This window comes from Mchenga conophoros, linkage group LG22, assembly GCF_057382185.1.
Source record: "Mchenga conophoros isolate Kocher_MC1m ecotype Shallow Benthic linkage group LG22, M_conophoros_male_GT1.1, whole genome shotgun sequence".
In the NCBI taxonomy this organism is placed as follows: Eukaryota; Metazoa; Chordata; class Actinopteri; order Cichliformes; family Cichlidae; genus Mchenga; species Mchenga conophoros.
In genome coordinates, this window is record NC_140546.1 from 31,707,152 (window position 1) to 31,729,876 (window position 22,725).

The window sequence follows — 22,725 nt, forward strand, 5'->3', positions numbered from 1 at the left end:
TGGATTTTGTCATCATGGGTGTCGTGATGAGCAAAACACAAAATCACGTTAACGGTATTTCAATAGTTATAGAAAATAATGCTCTCGGTCAAATTTTTTGTCTTCTTTAATGAACACAGCAGGGAGGAGGTAGGAATGTAGTCATGAATTCATAAATACTCAAACAACATTGATATTTTATTTTTAAATATCAGGATTATTGTTAATTCAAAGTTAGCATGGCACCTCTGGCCTGTAATATTAGTTTCAATGGTGTGTTCTGCAGACAGAACGCCAACACGTTGTCTCCTTTCAATTTTATCTTGACATCATTAGCCAGAATTTAGCTAACTTACTGAATACTACTGTAGCAGTGGGGGCTGAGAGTCGTCCTGGTGCTGCTGCATCTATGTGACATTTAACTAGTACCAAACACTCGCACAGGAGCTTCCTAACCAGCCGCACCTCTGCTTTGGGGATCCTTTAGTATCACTGCCTTCTGCTGGTAGGATAAAGAACAACAGTTGCTACTCTCTGATCTATTACAGTGTAATCCTTTTCTATTCTCACTGCCTCTGATAAACTGGTACTTTGTGTTGGATAAATACGAACCTCCTTTCTTCCTTCCTACTTTTCTGTTGCATGAAAACCTCATCTGAGGATGTCATGTTTATTCTGTTGAACCTGAAATCGAAATATATGTGTTTCTAAGCTGCACGTGTGCACTGCGTCCTCATTTGTGGTCATTTTGGATACGTGTGGAAAACGTTAAAACAGGGGTCGACATACAGTCTGCTTTTGTCTTAACTGGATCAAACCAATGAAACTCTGTGAAACTGCTTAGAGTTGTAAACCACTGACATTGTTATCATATTAAAACATTTAATTATCTTAATATAGGAATAAGACGCTCAATTTTAACATTATGTCTCATTTTGTCTACATGATATAGAAATGTAGAATGCAGTTTTAAAGAAAAACATCTGCTAGCATTAATCTTTGGGCTTAAATTACAAGGGGAAAAAAATCAGCAGAAAAAAGTAGGTCATTGCCCAGACGGTCCTCGAATTATGGAGCAGAAAGATTTTTGTTAATTCACATAAAATAGCCTTTTTTTGCAGACCCATTGTACAAAAAAAAAAAGAAAATCCAACATTTATTCCTTTCTCTCCTTTTTTTCTAAGCAGCCCAGTCGACCGAATTGGGAGTCTGTGGTGGCCCAATTCTGGTCCCCAAGCCTTATGTTTGAGCAGATCATGTCTGATCTGACAGCTGAACTGTAATATAATTAAAACATGACATATATATTCCATATATTCCAGGCACTTCTTGACGTGCACCTGCAGATGGTTTGTACCAACCTGGCTAAAAGTCATGCATAACCAGTCCTACCTGTCAGGTCACTCACGAGCTGCTGGGGTTACCATGTGCTAAAAATGTTTTGGTGCCAAAGTTCAGAAACAAAACACATAACAATGGTGTGGTTTCTTGAATAAAAACTTTATTTACTTAAGAAATAAAAAAACAACAACATGTGCAGTGCTAATTTGACTTGAGCTAAAAGAAGAAAACAAAATGCATCTCATACCCTGTTAGGCAAACCTGAGACTCTATCCTCAACAAAAAAAGAGGAAAAGCATTGTAACACCAGGAGAGCAGCTCATTTACATCCCAACCAAGTCAGAATAAAGAATATTTTCATCTTGTTCTTCCAATTCTGTTGGCATTGTGCAAAAGAACCCACCAAAAAACCCCACAATGAAAACATTTTGTGGTCACATTTTGGCGTGTGTGAAATACTGAGCTTTGAATTGTGGTAGAGATTTCAGTGTTGGAGAGCGCTAACTTCCAGATTAGCCCTGCCTCATGGCTTTATAATGGGAAAGTGTGAATCGAGTTTTAAACAGGTCCGAACAGCTGACATCACAGCGACATCGGATCATTCATCCAACCCTTGACAACAAACTGACCAGCTATTTCTCATAATCCCATTCAGACCCGGCACTGTGTCCTCTCTTTGCAGCATCTCTCCTCCTGATGTGCATATTTTGTTCAACACGATGACAAGAATGAGAACTGACAAATTCCCATAACTGGGAAATAATCTGGGCCTCAGAATATTCATAGATCACTTCCTCTTAAAGAAACATCTTCATCTGAGGCCAGAGCTTTAAAGTACTGACAGGTTATGAGCATGAAGTTTGACTCCAAGTACTGTAGCTGGAACCTCATAAGACTTTTTCTGGCTCTTCGAGTAGATCTGCTGCGTTAAATAACGCTATATCCAGAAGCTGGACCTTTCGAGCGCACCCCTTTGCAAGAGCCGGTGTTGCTCCGTCGCCATTTGCTGGCTTCCAGCTCTTGTTACTTGCCTTTCTCTGTCTGATCTCACTCTGTGTGGCTGGCGAAGAGGTTGCCTCTCCGAGGGAGGAAGACTGTGGTCCTGACGAGGAAGATACTGTGGAGGGGTGGGAGTTCGGTGCTGGCGTTGTGGAGTTGCTGTGCTCCTTCTTGGTGGTTGGCTGTAGGTTCTTGGTGGTTGGCTGTAGGTTCTTGGTGGTTGGCTGTAGGTTCTTGGAGGCTCTGTATGCCCAGGGGCAGGTTCATTGTAGCTACTTGGACGTCTAGAATAGTGAGGAGAAGCACCTTTCTCGATTGGCACCACAGCGTTAATCTACAGAGACACCAAAAAATGGCTTTAGTTATAGTGCACAGACTGCCAGTAGAGTTCAATAGATGCCCGAGTCAAAATCTCACCGATCTGCCTCTGGGTCTCTTCCTGGTAGGACAGCAAGGCAGACCCAGAAAGGAAATGCAGACAGCAAGGCAGCGGGCACAAAACACCAGCTGGATGAGACAAGTCACGATTAAAGGCACCCAAAGGATCAGAGTCGTACTCTGGGGAGGGAGAAGGTGAAGATGAGCTGGGGGGAAACACCAGCTGGACCATTCAGAGAACAATATCTGTAAAGGTGCTCTGCAGTCTCACATAAAATGGGGAAACTGTATAGATAATAATGTGATACAGAAGTGAACGTGTTCTCAGATTGCACAGCAGGGCTGCAAACCAAAAAACTTCTGGTTTGCAGCCCTGCTGTGGGAATTTCAGTTTGCACAGGAGAGGCTGGATAAAATATGCAGAGCAGAGTATCAGCATGAAATGCTACAGAGGGAATTCAAAGAAATAGAGATGCCTTTTGTTGTTGGGCACACTGACTCGCAGACTACAAAGAGAATAAAAAAGTGCACCGCTCGAAATTTGGAGCTCTCTTTGTAAATCATGATGAAATATGCAGGAAGCACAGAACATAAGGCTTGCATAACTATCATTACTGCTTCTAAGCATGCATGTGTGCCAGAAAAGTCCAAAATACACTCTCAGGTGATGTAATGTACCCTCCGGCAGCCATATTGGAGGCCGCTAGCTAATACACAGCACTGAGTGAACAGCATGGTCTGCAGTCTCAATAGACTAAGACAAAACTTGATGCTCTGGGGTCCAGCTTAAATTTGGTCCATCACAAACTTTATGTGGCTGTAAAATGAGGAAGAAACACACCAAAGATGATAATCCAACCCTCATTCCAGAAAGAAAGCAGAAGAACTTGGGTTTAAATCTTACAACTTGTCTAAATTTCAGATAAGTATTGCTCAAGTTTTGTTTCACAGCTCTCTGTTGACTTATTGAACCCATTTTCTCTATTTTTAATAAGCTTTGATGGTAGCTACTTACTATATTAACAAAAGTATTGAGCCACACCTCTTAAGATTTGAATTCAGGTGTTTTTAGTCGCATTGCCACCGGGGAATAAAACCAAGCACCCAGTCATGCAGTCTGTCTTTCCAAGTCTTTGAGGGTCGTTCTAAAGAGGTCAGAGAATGGTACTGTAATAGGATGGCACTGCTGCAGCTGGAGAGTTTGTCTTCCCTCCTAGATATTTCAGGATCACCTGTAAGTGGTATGATTGCACAGCAACGCAGCCGCAAAGTGTCAGCAGACAAAGATGGAGAGCGAGGGTCGCTAAATACTAAATACAGACTCCGTAACCACAATCTTCCTCTGGCATTAACATCAGCACAAAAACTGTGTGCCAGGAGCTTCAATAGGAATCCTATTATTACACTTTACATTATGTACTCAGGTTTGCAATAATTCCCCCACTTTTCCTTTTAGCTTCATTTCCTTCTACCACTCCCGTTCACGTCCTGTCAGACTGTGGCAGGTTCACACTGATTTCTTTATTCAGAGGAATTCTAAATAAAACACGAAGAAATCCACATAATTAACAAGACAAGTTTCTTCTCTTTGCTTAAATTCTAATAAATGTACTTGTTATTAATTATTTTTAGGTCTATGAGCAATTGTAATCTCAATATTGAACAAAATAATTCTGTATATACAGTGGTCCCTCGTTTATCGCAGGAGTTACTTTCTAAAAATAACCGGTGATAGGTGAAATCGGCAAAGTAGCCAACCTTATATTATTTTTTACATTTATTATAGATGTTTTAAGGCTGTAAAATCCCTCACTGCACACTTTATACACTTTTCTCAGACAGGCATGAACATTTTCACACTTTTCTCTCAAAGTTCAAACCTTCGTAGAAAAATAAGTTCAGTATTATAGAATGAAACCAAAGGCACCCATGGTTTCCTTTGACGGTGCAAAACATTTCATCGACATTGTTGTGTTTGTCGGGGAGAAAACTTACATACTGTACAGCACTTCAGACTCACGCTGCTAGCGATGGAAGATTTATGTAAAGTTGACAAGCTGAATGAAAAGTGAACCGTTATAGCGAGGGACCACTGTAATGGAATAACAAGCAGCACTAGTGCATTTTTGGCTTCTTCAGCTATACTATAATGTGAAAACACCTGTGTTATTTAAAGCAGCTTGAATGTCAGGGTTTTAAGGTAGTACGTCTGAGGTAGTCGTTGCTTTAACTGTCTTTTGTGATCTTCAGGATGATTTGCCCTGTTCTCATCCCAATCATCCGGTGTAGGGCACTAAATAAAGTAAATAAAAGCACGATCCACAGGCGGTTACAATCATGGTTAAATGACTTACACAGATGTATTGATTCAAACGGAAACATATCTGTTCACCCAGAGAAACAATGTAGAAACGAGGCATAACATGCTACCCTGTGATTACCGCTCTCTATCATGATGAGTGACGATCTGCACTGCAGACACGACTGCACGATGGCAGTCTCCTTTTCAATATTTAGACAAGTGAAGCCCTCCCACTCACTGAGCCACACAATTGACTGAAAGAATACAAACACGGTGGCGGTGGGGACTGTCTGCCCAGGGCCGTGTCTGTGCTACTTACAAATGATAACCTACACCGCGTGCAGCAGCTGTGCCATTAACCCCCCGTGCCAAGAATAAATCCACTCTAAGATGAAGGTGACTGATGCAACAAATTGTCAACTACATTGGGTGTTAAAACGCCAAAGTGTTGCTGATGTGTGGATGTTTCCGTGAGGCTTAGTGCGTCTGACAGCGTAACGGTGTCTGGACGCAGCCCGGAGCTAGCTGACGGGGTCAGGTCAGCGTTTGTGCCACCAGTCCGTCAGCCGCACAAGCGCGACAGCCTGAGTGACAGAGAAGACAGACACCCAGCCTCCCACTCCTTCTCCCACACCCTTATGTACACACACACACACACACACACACACACACACACACACACACACACACACACACACACACACACACACACACACACACACACACACACACACACACACACACACACACACACACACACACACACACACAGTACAAAAGGGAATGCTGCCACCATGATGCACAGCCTCTGTTGTGATTATGTCACAACAGTCAGCTGTTCAAAGAGCCATCTGCTGCAGAAAAGGTCACAGGTCACGCCTTGATCTCAGCATCTGTGGCGCGCACACTAATGCACTCACGTAGATGCGTGTGGGGTCAAAGGGACACTCGTTGGTGACGCTGGAGTAGCCGGTGGCGTCAGGGAAGCGGCAGAAAGTCATGAAGCTCCGCCCACCGTGAACAATGGCCCTCACCACGGATACAAAAAGGCCAATGGCTGAAGCCGCTGCCGTGAAAGACGCAACCAGACTCACTGTGAAGAGAGACCACGTCTAGGGGAAAGGAAGAGAGAAGCACAACTTAGATGATCAGGAAAGAAAAATTCTCCCAGCTGGGAAACTGGGGCATCTCTGGCTGGAAATAGACTTTAAAAAAAAAGAAAAGAAAAAGACAGCAAAAGAGAAACAAACATTAGTAGAGCTGAGATTATTCACAGCAGCCGCTCTGACATGTCAGAGCAACAAAAGCACAGGTGTATTAATGATTCTGGTTCCACTCCTGCTACTGTGCGTGCTGATTCACTGCCATAGACTCCTCATCCTACCCACCCACAACAAGAAGTTTGCAATACAAACAGGGTTAGTTAGGATAGTAAAGCAAGCAAAAGCAGGAGCAGGATTTTGACTGATGCTCATAAGGAAATATGCAAAGAACAGCAAGACTAACTCGACAAAAACAAACAAAACAGTTTGATATTTAACAACCTCACTTCAACAAGGGGGTGCAGTGTGGAGTTTGCATGTTCTCCCTGTGTCTGTGGGCTCTCCAGTTATACTGGCTTCCTCCCACAGTCCAAACACACAAATGGGGTTAGGTAAATTGACCATAGGTATGAATGTGAGTATGAATGGTTGTCTGTCTCTCTTTGTTAGCTCTGTGGTGGACTGGCGTCCTCTGCCTCTATGATATGATCCAGCTGCCTCCGTGACCCTTAATTGGATAAGCAGAGGAAAATGGATGGATGGCTGGACTTTAACCATGCTTTTGATTAAGTAGACTTTAAATTGTTGTGTCCCTCCATTTATCGCAATTTGTCATTATGCAGCCTATCAGATTTCATATACCAAGATAAGTGTTCTTGTCAAAAGAACTCCTGTGTCTGAATATTGTGTTTCTGTCTTCAAAGAGTTGAGCTCCCTCAACACACAAAAAAACAACAACCCTAAATTACAAAAAAAAAAAAAACTAAACCAAAACCCCAAAAGAAATCGGTTTTTCTCTGCTTGGACATGTTCTCTCGCCTTGCTTGTCCTGACTGCACTGCCATAACCTAGCATAGCGTCGCATAGCGTAGCGTAGCATAACATAATAGGCTCTCAAAACACATTATGATTTGAATGTTGATGGCTGCACAGTAAAAGCTACAGATAGCAGCCTTAGGCTCACACAGGATTAGAGAGCGTTAAAAGACTGCCTGGCAACCATTGGTTGTTATTAAAAAAAAAATGTTACCCAATCTGTTGCAAGTACTTGCTAGAGGCTGCTGGCAGTTGCTGTGAAATCGACTGCTAAAGCCCCAATCATACAGGATTAAAAACCTGCAATGCCTTCTGCTAGCCCCTAGTTGCTAGGGAAAAATTTATATTCCCTAAATTGTTTGCAAGTGGTTGCTGGAGGTTGTTAGCTGCTGCTAGGTGAAACTAGTTGTAAGAACTTATACAGCTGTGCTGACAACCTCCTTGCAATTGCTTTTGTTGCTAAAAACATTGCTGTGGTTGCCTGTTTGTATGTTGCTCCTTTTGCCAAGTGTTGGTTTCAGAGGTTGGGGGTTGCTGCAGCACTCTTTCTGTGACCCATCACAACAAACAACCTCCAACAACCACTCACCAACCAGTCGGCAATTAAGATAGGCCTGTGTGATTAGGGGCTTAGCAATCCATCCATTTTCTACCAATTGTTCAGGGCCGGTTGGCGAGGACAGCTGGATGCCAACAGAATCACATCATCTACAAAAAGCAGAGATGAGATTCTGAGGCCACTAAAGTGAAAGCCTACTGCCACCTGGCTACACCTAAAACCTATGTCCATAATATCTGAAAAGAATGAAAAGAATCTGTGACAAAGGGCAGGCGTAGCAAAGTCCGACACCCACTGGGAACGAGTCTGGGTTATTGTCAGTAGTTTCGATCAAGCTCCTGCTGTAGATCTACAGCAAACACCCCATAGCCTGTAGCACCCCCAACAGGACACTCGGAGGGATGCGGCTGAATGCCTTCTCCAAGTCCACAAAACACAAGTAGACTGTGGGTTATAGATTTGAAATGAAAATTTTGATTTGATCACAATAAAAAGCTTGGGTTAAAAACAATTTTAAATGGGAACTAAAGTCCAATTTAACCATGAACACAAACATTGCAGTTTATTTCCTGATGTTTTACAAATGGTGTTTCCTAAGTACAGTCATCGCCTGTTCTAAGGAACTACTTATGATTTGTTTTAAAAAAGAAAAAATAATAGTAATCCATTCAGGATGTAGCACGCCTCTTGGACAATGCAACAGGAATAAGCTCCAGCCTCCATGCATGATAAGAAGATAAGAAAATAGACTGATTATGCAAGCCTTAGCCATACTTGTATTACAAATGAATGATGCACGATAATGAATGATACGCTGGGTGGAGAAACCTATCCCGAATTTACAGAAGGTGAGATGCAGCTAATCAGCGTGCCCAGATATTTAAAGTCAATTTGCGAAGATGACTGAGCTGTTAAATCAAAACCCGATAAGGCCAGTAAAAAGAAAAAAAAAAAACAAAAAAAAAAAACACCTACAGCAGCCACATGTAAGAAAGGCCCGTGTTCACTCATCACTTGAAGTGGATGACTGAGTTACATAACAAGATGTAATGGACTCAAACTGCCGCCTCACAGCCTGCTTCACAGAGGCACTCGCTAACAAAGGAAACCGGAGTGGTTTATCAAGCTACAGCTCACTCATGAGCAAGCTGCCTCGTCAGTCCCGTCTGAGCAGCCCGACAGCTAACTGAATAAACATAGAGGAGATGCAGGGAGTGAGAGGGGGGGGGGGGAAACAGAAACACACACACAAATCCAGCTCTGCAGGGCTGAATTCAGACACCTGAGGCAATGTGCAGGCTTTTTTTTAAGTCACGACAGAGAGAAAAAGGTGAGGAAGCTGTAAAATATCAAAGCAGAAGCAGGCGAGCAGAGTGCTGGAGCGCTGTGAAGGTACCGCTCTGGCACAGTAATGTTAGATCAATAAGAAAAGCAAAGGAGAAAAGGTGGATAACACAAGGAGAAAGGAACCTACTCTCCAGATATTGAGATTAAAAAGCATACTGCAGAGATACTAACCAGGGATTTACTCTTCTTGTTTTTAGAGAGGACGATAGCCAGAATACCAGCAACAACTCCCTGCGGAAAGAACACAGATGACATTAAAAAAAACAAAAAAAAAACAAACCCAAAAACAAAACAGGGAACGCACTGCAAGCAATTCAAACACATCTTTAAGTGCCTCTGTATTTTTGAAAGATATTTTTAGGAGACCTGAGGAGCAGCATTTTCACAGAGTGGCTCAAACTAAGTGAAAACCACTCAGATTCCTACACAAGCCACATTTTTCAGAGAGAGATTAAACATTATTCTAGAGTTCTTTATACATTAAAAATGGTTTTAATGAACTTTAACACTGACCTATTTTCACATACAAACAAATGTGCTGCATGTCATTCTCAGAATTGCTTCCTCATAGCAGCAAGGAGAATCATTTATGGCACAAACCCAAAGAACGGCCAGAAGTGAACCCTGTCTTAAAATGTGGTCACATCTTACAGCAGAGTCATTGTGACTTTGTTTCATTCTTATATGTAACGAGCACATCACATCAATCCCCTATGAACGACATCAGCAACTTTTAACTAGAGTTGGGGTAGTCCAATTAACCAAAGGCCGGAGCTGCAGATTAGAAACGAAAAGTCAACTTAAGCCTGTGATATTTGTCCAGAGATGGCAAAAGTGAGCACATTCATCACTAAAGCAGACATACAGATGCTTGTGATAACAAGTACTTTGGTAAATGTTAATGTACTGATTCAATTTATTAACTCAAGTAAGAGAGAAAAGGCAGAAAGTAAAAAGTAACTCTTTGGATATTTCTACCAGCTTTTTGAACCTCCCACAAACATGAATACAAACCTTATCATTTTAAAATTTGAATTCCGATAACCATCTGTTATTTGGAAGCAAAGTGACATTCAGCATGTGAGGGCAGCGTAAAAGCCCGTCTTATCTGTCTTACATCTTTCTCCATCTCTGATTGAGCGTATCTGGCCATATCCCTGTGTTGGTGTTAATCATGCATTATGATAATAATGTTGTTCCAGGATCGACATTGCAATTGATTGATCACGTTGTGTCATAACTTTGGAATTCGGAGAAAAAGAAAAAGAAAAAAGCCTTTGTTTATAAGAAACTCTCGTCTGGAAAAAATGTAAGCATGTCAAGTGTTTCCTTTATTAAGTTATATTACATAATGTGTATATTATCAATATTATCAGCTTTGCTGTTACTCCAAATTTACGCTACTCATGCTGGTTATCTAGCAATAGTTTTTAAAAGCATTAGCTAACTTCCTGGCTAATGCTAACTGACTCCTCAGACAACATCATTGGTCAGCTGGAATCTTGATCCTGGACCGATGACGATGCAGGATCAACGGGATTATCAGATGGTAGCTCTGAGTGAACTTATCGAGCACTCTTCTTTTCCTGGGAAATACAGCAGCTGGATCTTTAGCCAACAGACGTAACGCGTGACCAACTGCATACAAATAGATAGTGTATTTGTTGATATCTCTTGAGCTTTTAGAAACTTATTTGAAATTACCTGCTACCAAAACAAACCCCTGAACAAACAAAAAGTTACTTAATTTACGCTAGCGCCTCTTCTGTAGCGCTAGCTAGATGTTTAAGTACTTCAACCACAACTTTTGGACGATCTGCACCAAAAAAGCCATCCCAGATTGTTCCGGCCCACTTAACCCCTGAGTATAGTACAACAAATGATATAATGTGTATAGATTATATATTTGGGTTTTTTTTGCCTCTTAGATTTCTTTGTAATAAGCACCAGTGATGGAGACACCAGCAGGACTGATTGTCCTTTTTCTTGTTCTCCCCATTTAGCCTCCAATCACTTTAATGTTTGAACATTAGCAATGTCAGGAAATAATAGCCCCCTCAAAAGCGTTAAACCTGGAGTAAAGAACTTGTTTGGAAAATGTAATGAGTAGAAAGTGCAGATATCTTGGTTAAAATGTAGGGAGTACAAGTAAAAAGCTGAAAAGGTAAAGTAAAGACATCTGAAAAATCTTCTTAAGTACAGTAAAGTATATTTTTACTTCACAGCTGTGAATTTGTCTACAGATTTATAACTTATGAATCCTGAAAAACAGTTAATTCTATTGTTTTTTGTGCTGTCATCACCACGAGGGAAGGCAACATTGGTAATACTTTAATAAAACGTACGCACGTAAAAGAATTCTTACCCTGCACAAAGAAAACAAACAAGCACGCACACACACACACAAAATCACCATCGGCTTTACAAAACCCGCACACCGGCCTGTCGCGTCTCACCACCATCTTTATCTGCACACTGCTCCACGTGACCTTAACTCGTCCACACTGTTTTGGATGTGTGACACTCAGGGTGACAGAGTATGATCAAGCAAATAAAGCTTTAGTCACAAATGACTATTCCCCGACTGAATGGGAGTGGCAGCTGAAAAGTTTACACTGGCTGCAGCACTGAGAGTGAACTTTTAGTCTGAGGGCAAACTTCTTTCCAGTCTGTTGCACATTTTCAAGCTTTAGCATCACTAAGCTAACAGAAAGCATGAAAAACTAGAATATGTTTATGTTTGTATATTGCATGTTGTAGCATATGGTATTTTGGAAAACCCTAACTATAAATAATAACGAAAAGGCAATATTTTATCATTATTATTATTGTTGTTGTCGTTATTGTTAGTGATAATAGTAGAAGTAGTATTCATGCCAAAGATTTATTTTTAAATAGTTAAAACCTGTTCTAAAATCACAGGAGTGAAGCAAAGATGACATTTTTTTAACCAATCCTCCAGAGAGGAGGATTGTGGGTGTTTTGGCTCTTTTTGAATGTGGTCTTGCAGGTCAGTTCTCTTTGTTACCTTCAGGGCATCGTTATACCTTACCTGCTAGTAAAGGTTTTTGATGCTTTAGCTCACGTGTTTGTTTGGATGTTACTGTGTTTTATGCACAACAAGCTTCTCCGAGCTAAATTAGCCACAGTGGGATTTATACAGTTATTAATAAAGATTAGATTTCCTAAAATTCCCTCCACAGAGATGTCCTCTAGCTCTATCCTTGTTAGTGCCAAAATGCTCACCAGCATGCCAGATGTGATGGCCACCACGTTGGCGATGGCGTACTGCATGGTACGGTCCTGGTTTTTGATGCTGATGTACCTGAGCACCACGCCATGCACCAGAGCTCCCAACAGAAAGTTCACGTGACCGACTAGAATCACGCTCAGACCCATCTTCATCAGGGCCTTGGGATCCTGCAGGCTGTCGCAGCACAGTCCTGATGGGAGAGGGAGAAAAGAAGCAGGTCGATCCACAGCAGCAGAGCAGAGAGAGGTGACTTTACGTCATCCACGCCGTATTGATCAGAAACACAGGGGCCAGGTCAAAACCACGGCGGAGATGTCAGCCGTGTTAATAATTAGCTGCTGAGCGCAGGCTGTCCCAAACAAGTGTGTAAGAGGTGACCAAAGATTTCCAAGACAAAAAAATCTACACTTGGCCTGTTATGCTTCCCCCCCCCCCCCCATCTTTTCAACCAGTCAATGCTCACAATAAACCCACATTAGCTTCATGTAATGCACAATAATCCCTCTTATCCAAAAGCGGAAACTACAGATACAGTTCCTGACAAGCTTATCTACTCTTGGCTCTGTGTGATGTCATCAATGTCATCATCTAAGACACACGCCCTGTTTGTGTCACTTTTAGGCTTGCACATCAACTTTAATCTCATCTTGTGAAAAGCCTGTTGTTGAAACCTTCTGTTTACTAGAAACAGCCAATCAGAAGAAAGCAAGCTTTAAGGGAAGGGGAAAGGCGCTAACACAGACGCTGGATAAAATCAAGGGATGCTCCAAGGCCCAGTTTAATAGAAAGAAGGATTATTCTGAACTGCCAAAGCTGCTCAAGTAGAAAGTAAAATTATGAAGTAGAAAATTTGCATGAACAGGGCTCCCTTTCTTATGAAATCTGGATCACATCTCAATTTATATAATAAATATTGATGGGGTTTGTGTAGTCACGTGACACCGGTCCTCGCATACATTTCATACGGCGATCCATCCAAGTGAGATCCATATTTATTCCTTTATTCCAGCCACAACAGTTTCACAACTAAATATCTGGTCAATGTTTACTCGCCTCTTGCCACGTGAAACATCCACGCACATATGGGGCGCCGTTTGTAAAGTGAAACGTGCTGAAATTAACGGCAACATTTTTCCACATTTAGCTCAAAACCTTACAAAAACATATTTTTTCGAGTAATGTTTTACAACATTTAGTAAAATATTTGTAACTTTTCATCAAATGTTAAATATTAAATCTAAATGTTAAATATTAAATCTAAATGTTAAATGTTAAATCTAAATGTTAAATCTAAATGTTAAATGTTAAATCTAAATATTATATTTAAATCTAAATGTTAAATCTAAATCTAAATGTTAAATCTAAATGCTAAATGTTAAACCTAAATATTTAGGCTAATATGCAAATTTATTGTACGGATCAACGGAAATACCAAAATAAAAGCTTCCCGAAAACCTCCGGTGCAAAATTGTGTCTGTTCTCCTCCTCACTTCTCCCCGCCATGTGCTGCTTCACTTCTTGCCTACGAGCATGTCCAGCGATTTTGCTGGACATGTGCTGCAGCGATTGTGAAGTGAAGACTGCAGCTACTAAGAGTGCACTACTGCTGAACCTTTGGATGGCCGACAAAACGGATCTTCCGATGTTTTCAGCTAAATCGCCGGACGTGCTTTCTCATGGTCGGGTTATGGCTGAATTCCAGTGGAATGACGGTCCCGCCATAATAGACGTTTCAGCCATGTGTTCCAGCCCTAAACCTAACCTTATCCCTAACTATAACCTTATTCCTAACCTTTACTAGCAGTTAAATGACGTAAAATAGTGTTTTCCAAATCGATTTTTAGAAAATGAACGAACATGTGTAGATTGAGTCCAAACGGTTCTCATGTGCTCTCCTTTTTCCGATGCCGTAATTTAGGAACGTGTTGGGTACCCGAAAGCATGAAATGTTGACAATTTGTCACCTAGCGAAAATTATTACGCTTTGGGAGTGAGAACGAACGTGTCTGACCACTACCGGCACACTTTTGCACCGGAGGTTTTCGGAAAGCTTTTATTTTGGTATTTCCGCTGATCCGTGCAATAAATTTGCATGTTAGCCTAAACATTTAGATTTAACATTTAACATTTAGCATTTAGATTTAACATTTAGATTTAAATATAATATTTAGATTTAACATTTAACATTTAGATTTAAATATAATATTTAGATTTAACATTTAACATTTAGATTTAACATTTAGATTTAGATTTAACATTTAGATTTAGATTTAAATATAATATTTAGATTTAACATTTAACATTTAGATTTAAATATAATATTTAGATTTAACATTTAACATTTAGATTGAATATTTAACATTTTGATTTAACATTTAAAATTCTGTTTTAAATATGAAAAGTTACAAATATTTTACCAAATGTTGTAAAAAATGACTTGTTTTGAGCTAAATGTGGAAAAATGTTGCCGTTAATTTCAGCATGTTTCACTTTACAAACGGCGCCCCATACGCACAGGCATGACAGTTGTGACAATGTAACACGGTGCTGGGTTTGTTTGAATCTGCCAGTAAAGGGTGATAACGTTTAGAGAAAATGCCCAAAGTAAGCAGTCACTCTGTTATTGCGGTATTAAAAGTGACCTGATAAACTAGTTCCACACCACCACCACCACACCCAAACAAACACTGAAGTCTGGAACACTGACAGCACTTTACAGGCGATTAAATCCCCAAACCCCCACACTCCTGTTTGTTACCTGTGTCGCCCATCTCTGTCAGGTCACCATTCGGTAGGTTTTTTTGTTTGTTTGTTTTAAATTATTTTAATTCAAAAGACAGGCTGTCCTGGGGTGGGACGGTGTCAGCGTGCTCTCGCTTCTTCTTCAAAGTGATCTCCACAATCCCGTCGGACAGAAAGTCACAGTCTCTGACACTCCTGCACGACGCTTTTCAAAATAAAACAATGATCCCTGAAAGTGGAGCATACTTGATGAGTTTTCAAAACTGTCGATAAGCTTTTTTGTTATTATGAAAAGACACGATGAATTTAGTACTTTAAACTGATTCTTTCTTGTGTGGAAAAATAAATTGGGATTAAAAATTTTCTCCCCTGAATAAATTGTTTTAAATACATGCTTTTATTTCGAAAGTAAATTCAATAATTCTATATATAATATTCTCTAACCTTGATGCAGACAGGGCACTGCCTATAGATTTCTTTTTAAATGTAAAAATATTTGAATGATTGTGATGTAACTTTTGACAGTTTGACAGTTGCCATTAAAAAAAAAGTCCAAACTTCAATATATGTGGCTGGTTTGAATAAATAAGTAAGCTGCACAAGAGTAAAAGAATGTGTAGCAACTACAGCAAAATAATCTTTTAAAGAAGCCCAAATAGTAAACAGTCACAAAACAAAGGAACTCTGGGGATATCACTGATGGGTTCTGTCCCTTCATATGCCAATAAGGCTTGACTGCCACCAAGTGGATCAGTGACACTATTGAAGAAATATGAAGCTGAATGACCATTTTACAGATTTTTACAAATATATACAAGTTGTAATGTTTATTTTTGTCACTTTGAGCGACTAAGTCAAACAAATTAATAGTCACTTTTGCTCAGTGTTGTACTGTCTGTAGTCACAAATCTGTGAATGTTCAGCCCATAATGTGAAAATCAGTTCTTGATATTTCATCAAACATTTATTTGTAAGATCACAACAGGGAATTAAAACATTTACATTAAATTACATTTTGGAAACTTTATAAATGTAAATACAATAAACCTGAATGCGTTCACCTTTTTTCATGGGTGCTTTTCAACAACACGCAGAGGCCTAAATTATCATCGTGTCCATTAGGGCCGTGGAGAGATCCCTTCTGAAGGTTAACAAAACACACACACACTTAAGTTCAGTTGAAGCTGATATGAGGTGTCAGATGTCAAGTGGATAATCTTACATTTGAATGATATTAGGAAGGGATCTTCAAATGTGCAGAACACCATATCAAAGATTTGAAAGCCAAAGGTGAAACTACTTAACATTTAATGCATAAAAATAGGTGATTAATACGGGGCATGAGAAGATTTCTTGATTTTTAGTTCCCCAAAAGGGTCTTCAGCTATTCAGCGTGAGAGGACTTGCAGGCGTCGCAGTCCACTTCAGGGCGGACCTTTCTCGATGCAATTCTGATGCTGCCGTGTTGTTTTCGATTCACCACTCTGGTCGCAATCATGTAGAATATCTCACAAATGTTGAGCACCACACACAGGACGGATGCCCCCACCATGAAGTAGGAAAAAACGGTTTTCTCAGTGGGTCGAGACACGTAGCAGTCGACCAGATTTGGACAGGGGCTGACATCGCATTGAACCTTCCTGGGCAGCTTAAAGCTATCGTAGATGTAGTGGAGCAAGTAGAGAAAAGTGATCTCGAAACCAGTTTTGATGAAGAGGCTCATCAGGTACGTCCACCACAGGCCGCCATGCTTTTGTCCCGGGTTGTCGTAGAGCCGAGTGTTCTCGCCGTGCTTGGCTCGGTACTTGCGTTCCCGTTCTTCCCGGTAAGCCACGTGGAGCACCACCATGAATGAAGGGCAAGTGATGAAAACAAGTTGGAGGGCCCAAAGGCGAATGTGGGAGATGGGGAAGAAGTGATTATAACAGATGTTGGTGCAACCAGGCTGACGGGTGTTGCAGTCGAAGTGCCCCTGCTCGTCGCTCCAGACTCGCTCAGCAGCCACCACGAAGATCAGCACCCGGAAAACAAAGACCACTGATAACCAGATCCTTCCGAAGGCAGTGGAGTACTTGTTGACTCCGCTGAGAAAACCCTGAAGAACTTTCCAATCCATGAGTTCAGGCTTCAATACGTTTCTTTTAAGCTGTGAATATTTGGGGAGGCAGGAAAAAAAAGAAAACATAAAGGCAAAGTTATGCAATCATCCAGAGAATATCTGTTCCCAACAGTGGGTCTTTCAAATAGGTGTTCCCATTTCTGATCAAACTTTTGCTCGGAAGCTCTGAAACCTAAAGCTCTCCCACTTCTCACAGCATGTTTTCACTTATGTTCAAAATTTGACACTTTTAAAGAAATATGCCATTAATAATTAATGAAATGCTCACTGGTTTATAACATAAAATCCCTCGACAGCACAAAAGATACTTGATTCTCTACCTCGGCTACCTTTAGAAGAGTTTAAGCTGAAGCTTGCCTCAACTGTGTTCCACGTTTAGTTCTTCCATTAAACTTAAGGATTTCTTTTTCTAAATAAAGTTTTAAAATGAAAAATAACTTATGTGAGACTGTATCTAAAAGAAACTTACCTTATGACTTCTGTTCTTGCACGCAGTCTTTCATGCGTCCAGTCTGGGAAATAAACTTCCTAAAAAAATAAGTTAAACAGGTAGCATTGGTTCAACCTCTGGACGGATTGGTCATAATCTAGAGGTGTGTCCACTTCTGGCATCTACCCAGCTAATCGGAGTGCTGGACAATATACTACCTTAAAGTTATGAATGCAGCAAAAAAATTACAAAATACACATACGTAGTGATACGCTATCATTTAGCCTTAATAAGGCACATTTTAAATTGTATTTGTCCACTGTGATTTGAGTTTCTTATGTTTCTTATCAGTCTCATGAGGCAGTTGAGATGTGAAGATATGTCCTTGGGTAGGTGCTTAGTCAACCAGGCTACCACCTAACATTTGTTTGAGCAACAACTCTAAAATGCACCTGAGATATGGAGAGTTGATATCGCTAAACAGTATATGCATTTGTTTGTTGATTTTCTAAGGTTAGGAAGTGCAGCAGTCACCACCTTATAAGTACACTCAGTACAAATCTGTTCTTTGATATGACGCTCGTAGAAGGAATGCCAAATGTAGTTTTTACTGAGGTGGTGCGAAACTAGTGTAGGAGTAGTGTTTGTTTTTAATGCTACTCCCTTCACTTACCACATGAAGTTGTCATGTGGATACATCACATTGTGGTTTTGCTGACTACTTTAAAAGATCTTATGGAATGGTAGTAGCAGTCTGGCTCTATTAGTTCATTTTACAGCATTGCAATTTGTCTCAAGCACTTAACCAGAACACCAGTGATCTGTCTCAGCTTTGGGTTGGGTTTAGCCACTTGCTAAGTTTACAGAAACTAGAACAGCATTTCAAATAAACTTTTATATATTTTGGCGTGACGATTTTTCTGTTGAATGTTCCAAACAGGTAAAACATTCTGTAGAAAGTGATGGAATTTAAATGAAAGTCTAACCATGGTGGATAACTAAAAAATGATAAATTGTTGAGAAGTTATAATGTCCAGCCTAATTCTTTCTGAGTGTAGTTAAAGAAAAAATCAGTTTACTTTAATTCATTCAGCACAGGTTCAGAAATTTTGTGTTATGTAGATTGGAGAATCATAACGGTTGGTTACATTGTAACCCAGGTTCTCTGAGGGGAAAGACTAGATCTACACTGAACAAAAATTTAAACGCACACTTTTGTTTTTGCTCCCATTTTTCATGAGCTGAACTCAAAGATCTGAAACATTTTCTACATACACAAAGGACCCATTACTATCAAATATTGTTCACAAATCTGTCTAAATCTGTGTTAGTGAGCACGTCTCCTTTGCCGAGATTATCCATCCCACCTCGCCGGTGTGGTATGTCAAGGTGCCGATTAGACAGCATGAATATTGCACAGGTGTGCCTTAGCCTGCCCACAATAAAAAGGCCACTCTGAAATATGCAATTGATCACACAGCACGAGGCCACAGATGTGGCAAAACCAGTCTGTATCTGGTGTGGCCACCATTTGCCTCATGCAGTGCAACACATCTCCATCGCATAGAGTTGATCAGGTTGTTGATTGTGGGCTGTGGAAGGTTGGTCTATTCCTCTTCAATAGCAAAGTTGCTGAATATTGGCTGGAATTGGAACACGCTGTCATATCCGTCGATCCAGAGCATCCCAAACATGCTCAATGGGTGACATGTAGGGCGAGTATGCTGGCCATGCAAGAACTGGGATGTTTTCAGCTTCCACGAATTGTGTACAGATCCTTGCAATATGGGGCCGTGCATTATCATGCTTTAACATGAGGTGATGGTCATGGATGAATGGCACAACAATGGGCCTCAGGATCTCAACACGGTATCTCTGTGCATTCAAAATGCCAGCAATAAAATACACTTGTGTTCGTTTTCCATAACATACGCTTTCCCATACCACAACCCCACCCACCATTGGTCATTTGATCCTGAGACGGTTTCTGACAGTTTGTGCAGAAATTCTTTGGTTATGCAAACCGATTTTTGCTGCAGCTGTCTGGGTGGCTGGTCTCAGACGATCCTGGAGCTGAACATGCTCAATGTGGAGGTCCTGGGCTGGAATGGTTACACGTGGTCTGCGATTGTGAGGCCGGTTGGATGTACAGCCAAATTCTCTGAAACACCTTTGAAGAAGGCTTATGGCAGAGAAATGAACATTCATTTCACGGGCAACAGCTCTGGTAGACGTCCTGCAGTCAGCATGCTAATTGCACGCTCCCTCAAAAGTTGCGATATCTGTGGCATTGTGCTGTGTGATCAATTGCATATTTCAGAGTGCCCTTCTATTGTGGGCAGGCTAAGGCACACCTGTGCAATATTCATGCTGTCTAATCGGCACCTTGACATGCCACACCTGCAAGGTGGGATGGATAATCTTGGCAAAGGAGACGTGCTCACTAACACAGATTTGTGAACAACATTTGATAGTAATGGGTCCTTTGTGTATGTAGAAAATGTTTCAGATCTTTGAGTTCAGCTCATGAAAAATGGGAGCAAAAACAAAAGTGCTGCGTTTATATTTTTGCTCAGTGTACATTGCTGAACATGTGGAATATGTAGAGTGGAGAGATAGTCTTGACATATGGTCATATACATCCAAAAAAAAAATCATTTTGATAGTATCAGATTAAACGTTTATTGAAATAGCAGTACATACATGCTCAACACATCAATGTTGGGGAACAAAAACATAAAATAGTTAAAATGTAAAATTGGTTTCAAAATAACCAACATCATCTGTTTGTAAGCATTTGCTGATGATTCTGATTCTGATATTTAAAAATTCATTATGTCTCTCAGGACATAATGAGCTCAGGCTATGGTGTAGGGCGGGGCTGAACCCTTCTGGCCCGGTTCTCCATTGGTCACACTCTTCTCCAGAACCGGTTCTTTGTAGGCTGAGTTTTCATTACCACTCAGAGGAACTCTGGTCATCATGAAGGAGTTGTCTCTCATGGAGCGAGGTCCTTTTTTGCAGCATTCCCGGAACCTCTTCCCACACAGATATAACACCTCACAAAGAGTGAGGAAAATGCACACAAAGCTGGTCACCACCATAAAGACAGTAAATATCTTCTTTTCCGTTGGCCTGGAAAACAGAGTGTAAGAGATAAAACATAATGTAGGATTAAGCGTTTGAAATTTTTGGCCATTTAGAACCTTAAAGGTATCCCTTACCTCGCAATGTAGCAGTCCACCACATTGGGACATGGCTCTTCTCTGCATTTCACCAGTGGAGGAAAGAAGGCAGCTTCGTAGAGGTAAAACAGCAGGAAGACAAACACGCCATCCACAGTTATCTTGAACAGCAGGCTGAAAAAGTAGGTCCACCAGAGACCCCCTCGTTTCTTTCCTGTGTTATCATACAGAGGTGTGCAGTCTTCTCCGTACTTTAGCCGGTGCTTACGCTCCCGGTCTTTTCTGTAGGAAACGTGGAGAGTCACGAGAAGGGATGGACAAGTCACAAAGATCAGCTGGAGAGCCCAGAGTCGGGTGTAAGAGATGGGGAAGTAGTGGTCATAGCAGACATTTTGACAACCAGGCTGGCGGGTGTTGCAATCAAAGTCCTTTTGTTCGTCGCCCCAGACCTTTTCACAAGCCACCAAGAAGACCAAGAGCCTGAAGATGAAGACAATGGCAAGCCAGATTCGACCAAACCTTGTGGCGTACTTGTTAGTCCCACTGAGGAGACCCTCCAAGAAGATCCAGTTCATGGTGTTGTTTCAGATGTCAGTTGAACCCAATTGTAGAAACAGAGCACTAAAAAAGAAAATCCCAAGATGTGGGACCCACTGCTGAGGTATCGCTCGCTTGGACGCACTCTGAACTGGGCATGTCAAGCACGAAGGTGCTTTAATATGTTTCTTAATACCTGCCTGTGCCTTCTTGGCACAGTCAGAAAGGGAGGGAGGTACACAGAACAAAGCAAACATAGACCCATTCTTCAGCTAGAGTCACTTCTGTAACTGGTGATAAAACACACACACACCTTGACTAGTTCAGTAGTTCACACAGGCTCTGCACCATCCTGGACGCTACAAGTCTTACATTCAAAGAAAGCCAGTTAGCCTGACTTAGAATAAATAAGGAAAGGTATGTGATACAACGAGCCAGGTTGTGTCAAAAGATACAAAAAGTCTGCCTATCAGGAAGTTTCTTAGAAAGAGACAGATGAGTATTCACTTCTGAGGAAAGTTTTTATACACACCAACCTGTCTTCTCCTGACTTTAGCGTTACTGTATATTTAAAATGTGGCCAAAAGTGTATGATCCTATCCTTGGATAAGTTGGAAACAAAGACAAAACATCACAGGTGATTTATACAATCCCATCCTTCCTGTATGAGGAACTCAATTTTATTTGTATAGCATTAAATCACAACAACAGTTCCTCAAGGTGGTTTGTATTGTGAGGTAAAGACCCTGCAAAAATACAAAGAAAACAGAGGTTATAATAAAATATAATATTGATTCACTCTTTAGCTAAATTATAATTTGGGAAAGACACTTCACCCGTTGCCTTCTGGTGGTGGTCAGAGGGCCCGGTGGTGCCAGTGTCCGGCAGCCTCGCCTCTGTCGGTGCGCCCCAGGGTGGCTGTGGCTACAATGTAGCTTGCCATCACCAGTGTGTGAATGTGTGTGTGAATGAGTGGATGATTGTGTATAGTGTAAAGCGCTTTGGGGTCCTTAGGACCAAGTAAAAGCGCTATACAAATACAGACCATTTACCATAATAGAAAGGGGAAAAACAAGAAAACAGAAAAAGACACAGCACCTCTGTGAAATCATTTTATTTTATTTTTTGCAAAATCTGTTACAATCACAAGACAAAACTTGTCAGATTGGACAAAATGCAACACAGTTGCAACACAAATAATAAAGAACCTTGAACCTTGAGTTACAATAACCTTATTCTCAATTTTATAACCTATGAAGCTGGTCCTAGATGAACAACCTTTTTGTATATCAACCCTTGCTATTAAGGCAGTCTGCTGGCTGGCTCCACAGCTCTACAGTGCACAATAACTTTAGAGTGGATATAGAGAACCACATCAGCCAGAGTCAAGTAATCCTTTGGGTTTAGACCACAGACTGTATAATATGGTTATGACATTGTACGTGTCTGCGTGAAGCTGGACAATGAAATCCAGCT

At 40.9% G+C, this 22,725-nt stretch overlaps 3 protein-coding genes and 1 pseudogene across 4 annotated transcripts; 1 reads left to right on the forward strand and 3 right to left on the reverse strand.

The window, feature by feature from the left end:
- Window positions 1-1,460: 1,460 nt before the first annotated feature.
- On the reverse strand, window positions 1,461-15,145 carry LOC146549740 (keratinocyte-associated protein 3-like). Of its 2 annotated transcripts, XM_085263130.1 has the most exons (6): window positions 14,995-15,145; window positions 12,230-12,426; window positions 9,155-9,214; window positions 5,920-6,111; window positions 2,737-2,877; window positions 1,461-2,653 (listed from the first exon to the last, which is right to left on the reverse strand). In XM_085263130.1, the coding sequence occupies exons 1-6, from the start codon at window positions 15,005-15,007 to the stop codon at window positions 2,258-2,260; spliced, it is 999 nt and encodes a 332-aa protein (XP_085119256.1). In that variant the 5' UTR covers window positions 15,008-15,145; the 3' UTR covers window positions 1,461-2,257. The 2 variants fall into 2 exon arrangements, with proteins under 2 accessions (XP_085119256.1, XP_085119258.1); XM_085263132.1 differs by lacking the exon at window positions 5,920-6,111.
- A 934-nt stretch (window positions 15,146-16,079) lies between these two features.
- On the reverse strand, window positions 16,080-17,654 carry LOC146549741 (gap junction beta-3 protein-like). Its single transcript, XM_085261769.1, has 2 exons — window positions 17,567-17,654; window positions 16,080-17,124 (listed from the first exon to the last, which is right to left on the reverse strand). Exon 2 carries the CDS (start codon window positions 17,092-17,094, stop codon window positions 16,363-16,365), a length of 732 nt encoding a protein of 243 aa, XP_085117895.1. The 5' UTR covers window positions 17,095-17,124; window positions 17,567-17,654; the 3' UTR covers window positions 16,080-16,362.
- Window positions 17,655-19,020: 1,366 nt separating this feature from the next.
- On the forward strand, window positions 19,021-19,987 carry LOC146549742 (uncharacterized; annotated as a pseudogene).
- A 284-nt stretch (window positions 19,988-20,271) lies between these two features.
- LOC146549743 (gap junction beta-4 protein-like) lies at window positions 20,272-21,378 on the reverse strand. Its single transcript, XM_085261753.1, has 2 exons — window positions 20,752-21,378; window positions 20,272-20,662 (listed from the first exon to the last, which is right to left on the reverse strand). The coding sequence occupies exons 1-2, from the start codon at window positions 21,285-21,287 to the stop codon at window positions 20,386-20,388; spliced, it is 813 nt and encodes a 270-aa protein (XP_085117879.1). The 5' UTR covers window positions 21,288-21,378; the 3' UTR covers window positions 20,272-20,385.
- Window positions 21,379-22,725: the final 1,347 nt, after the last annotated feature.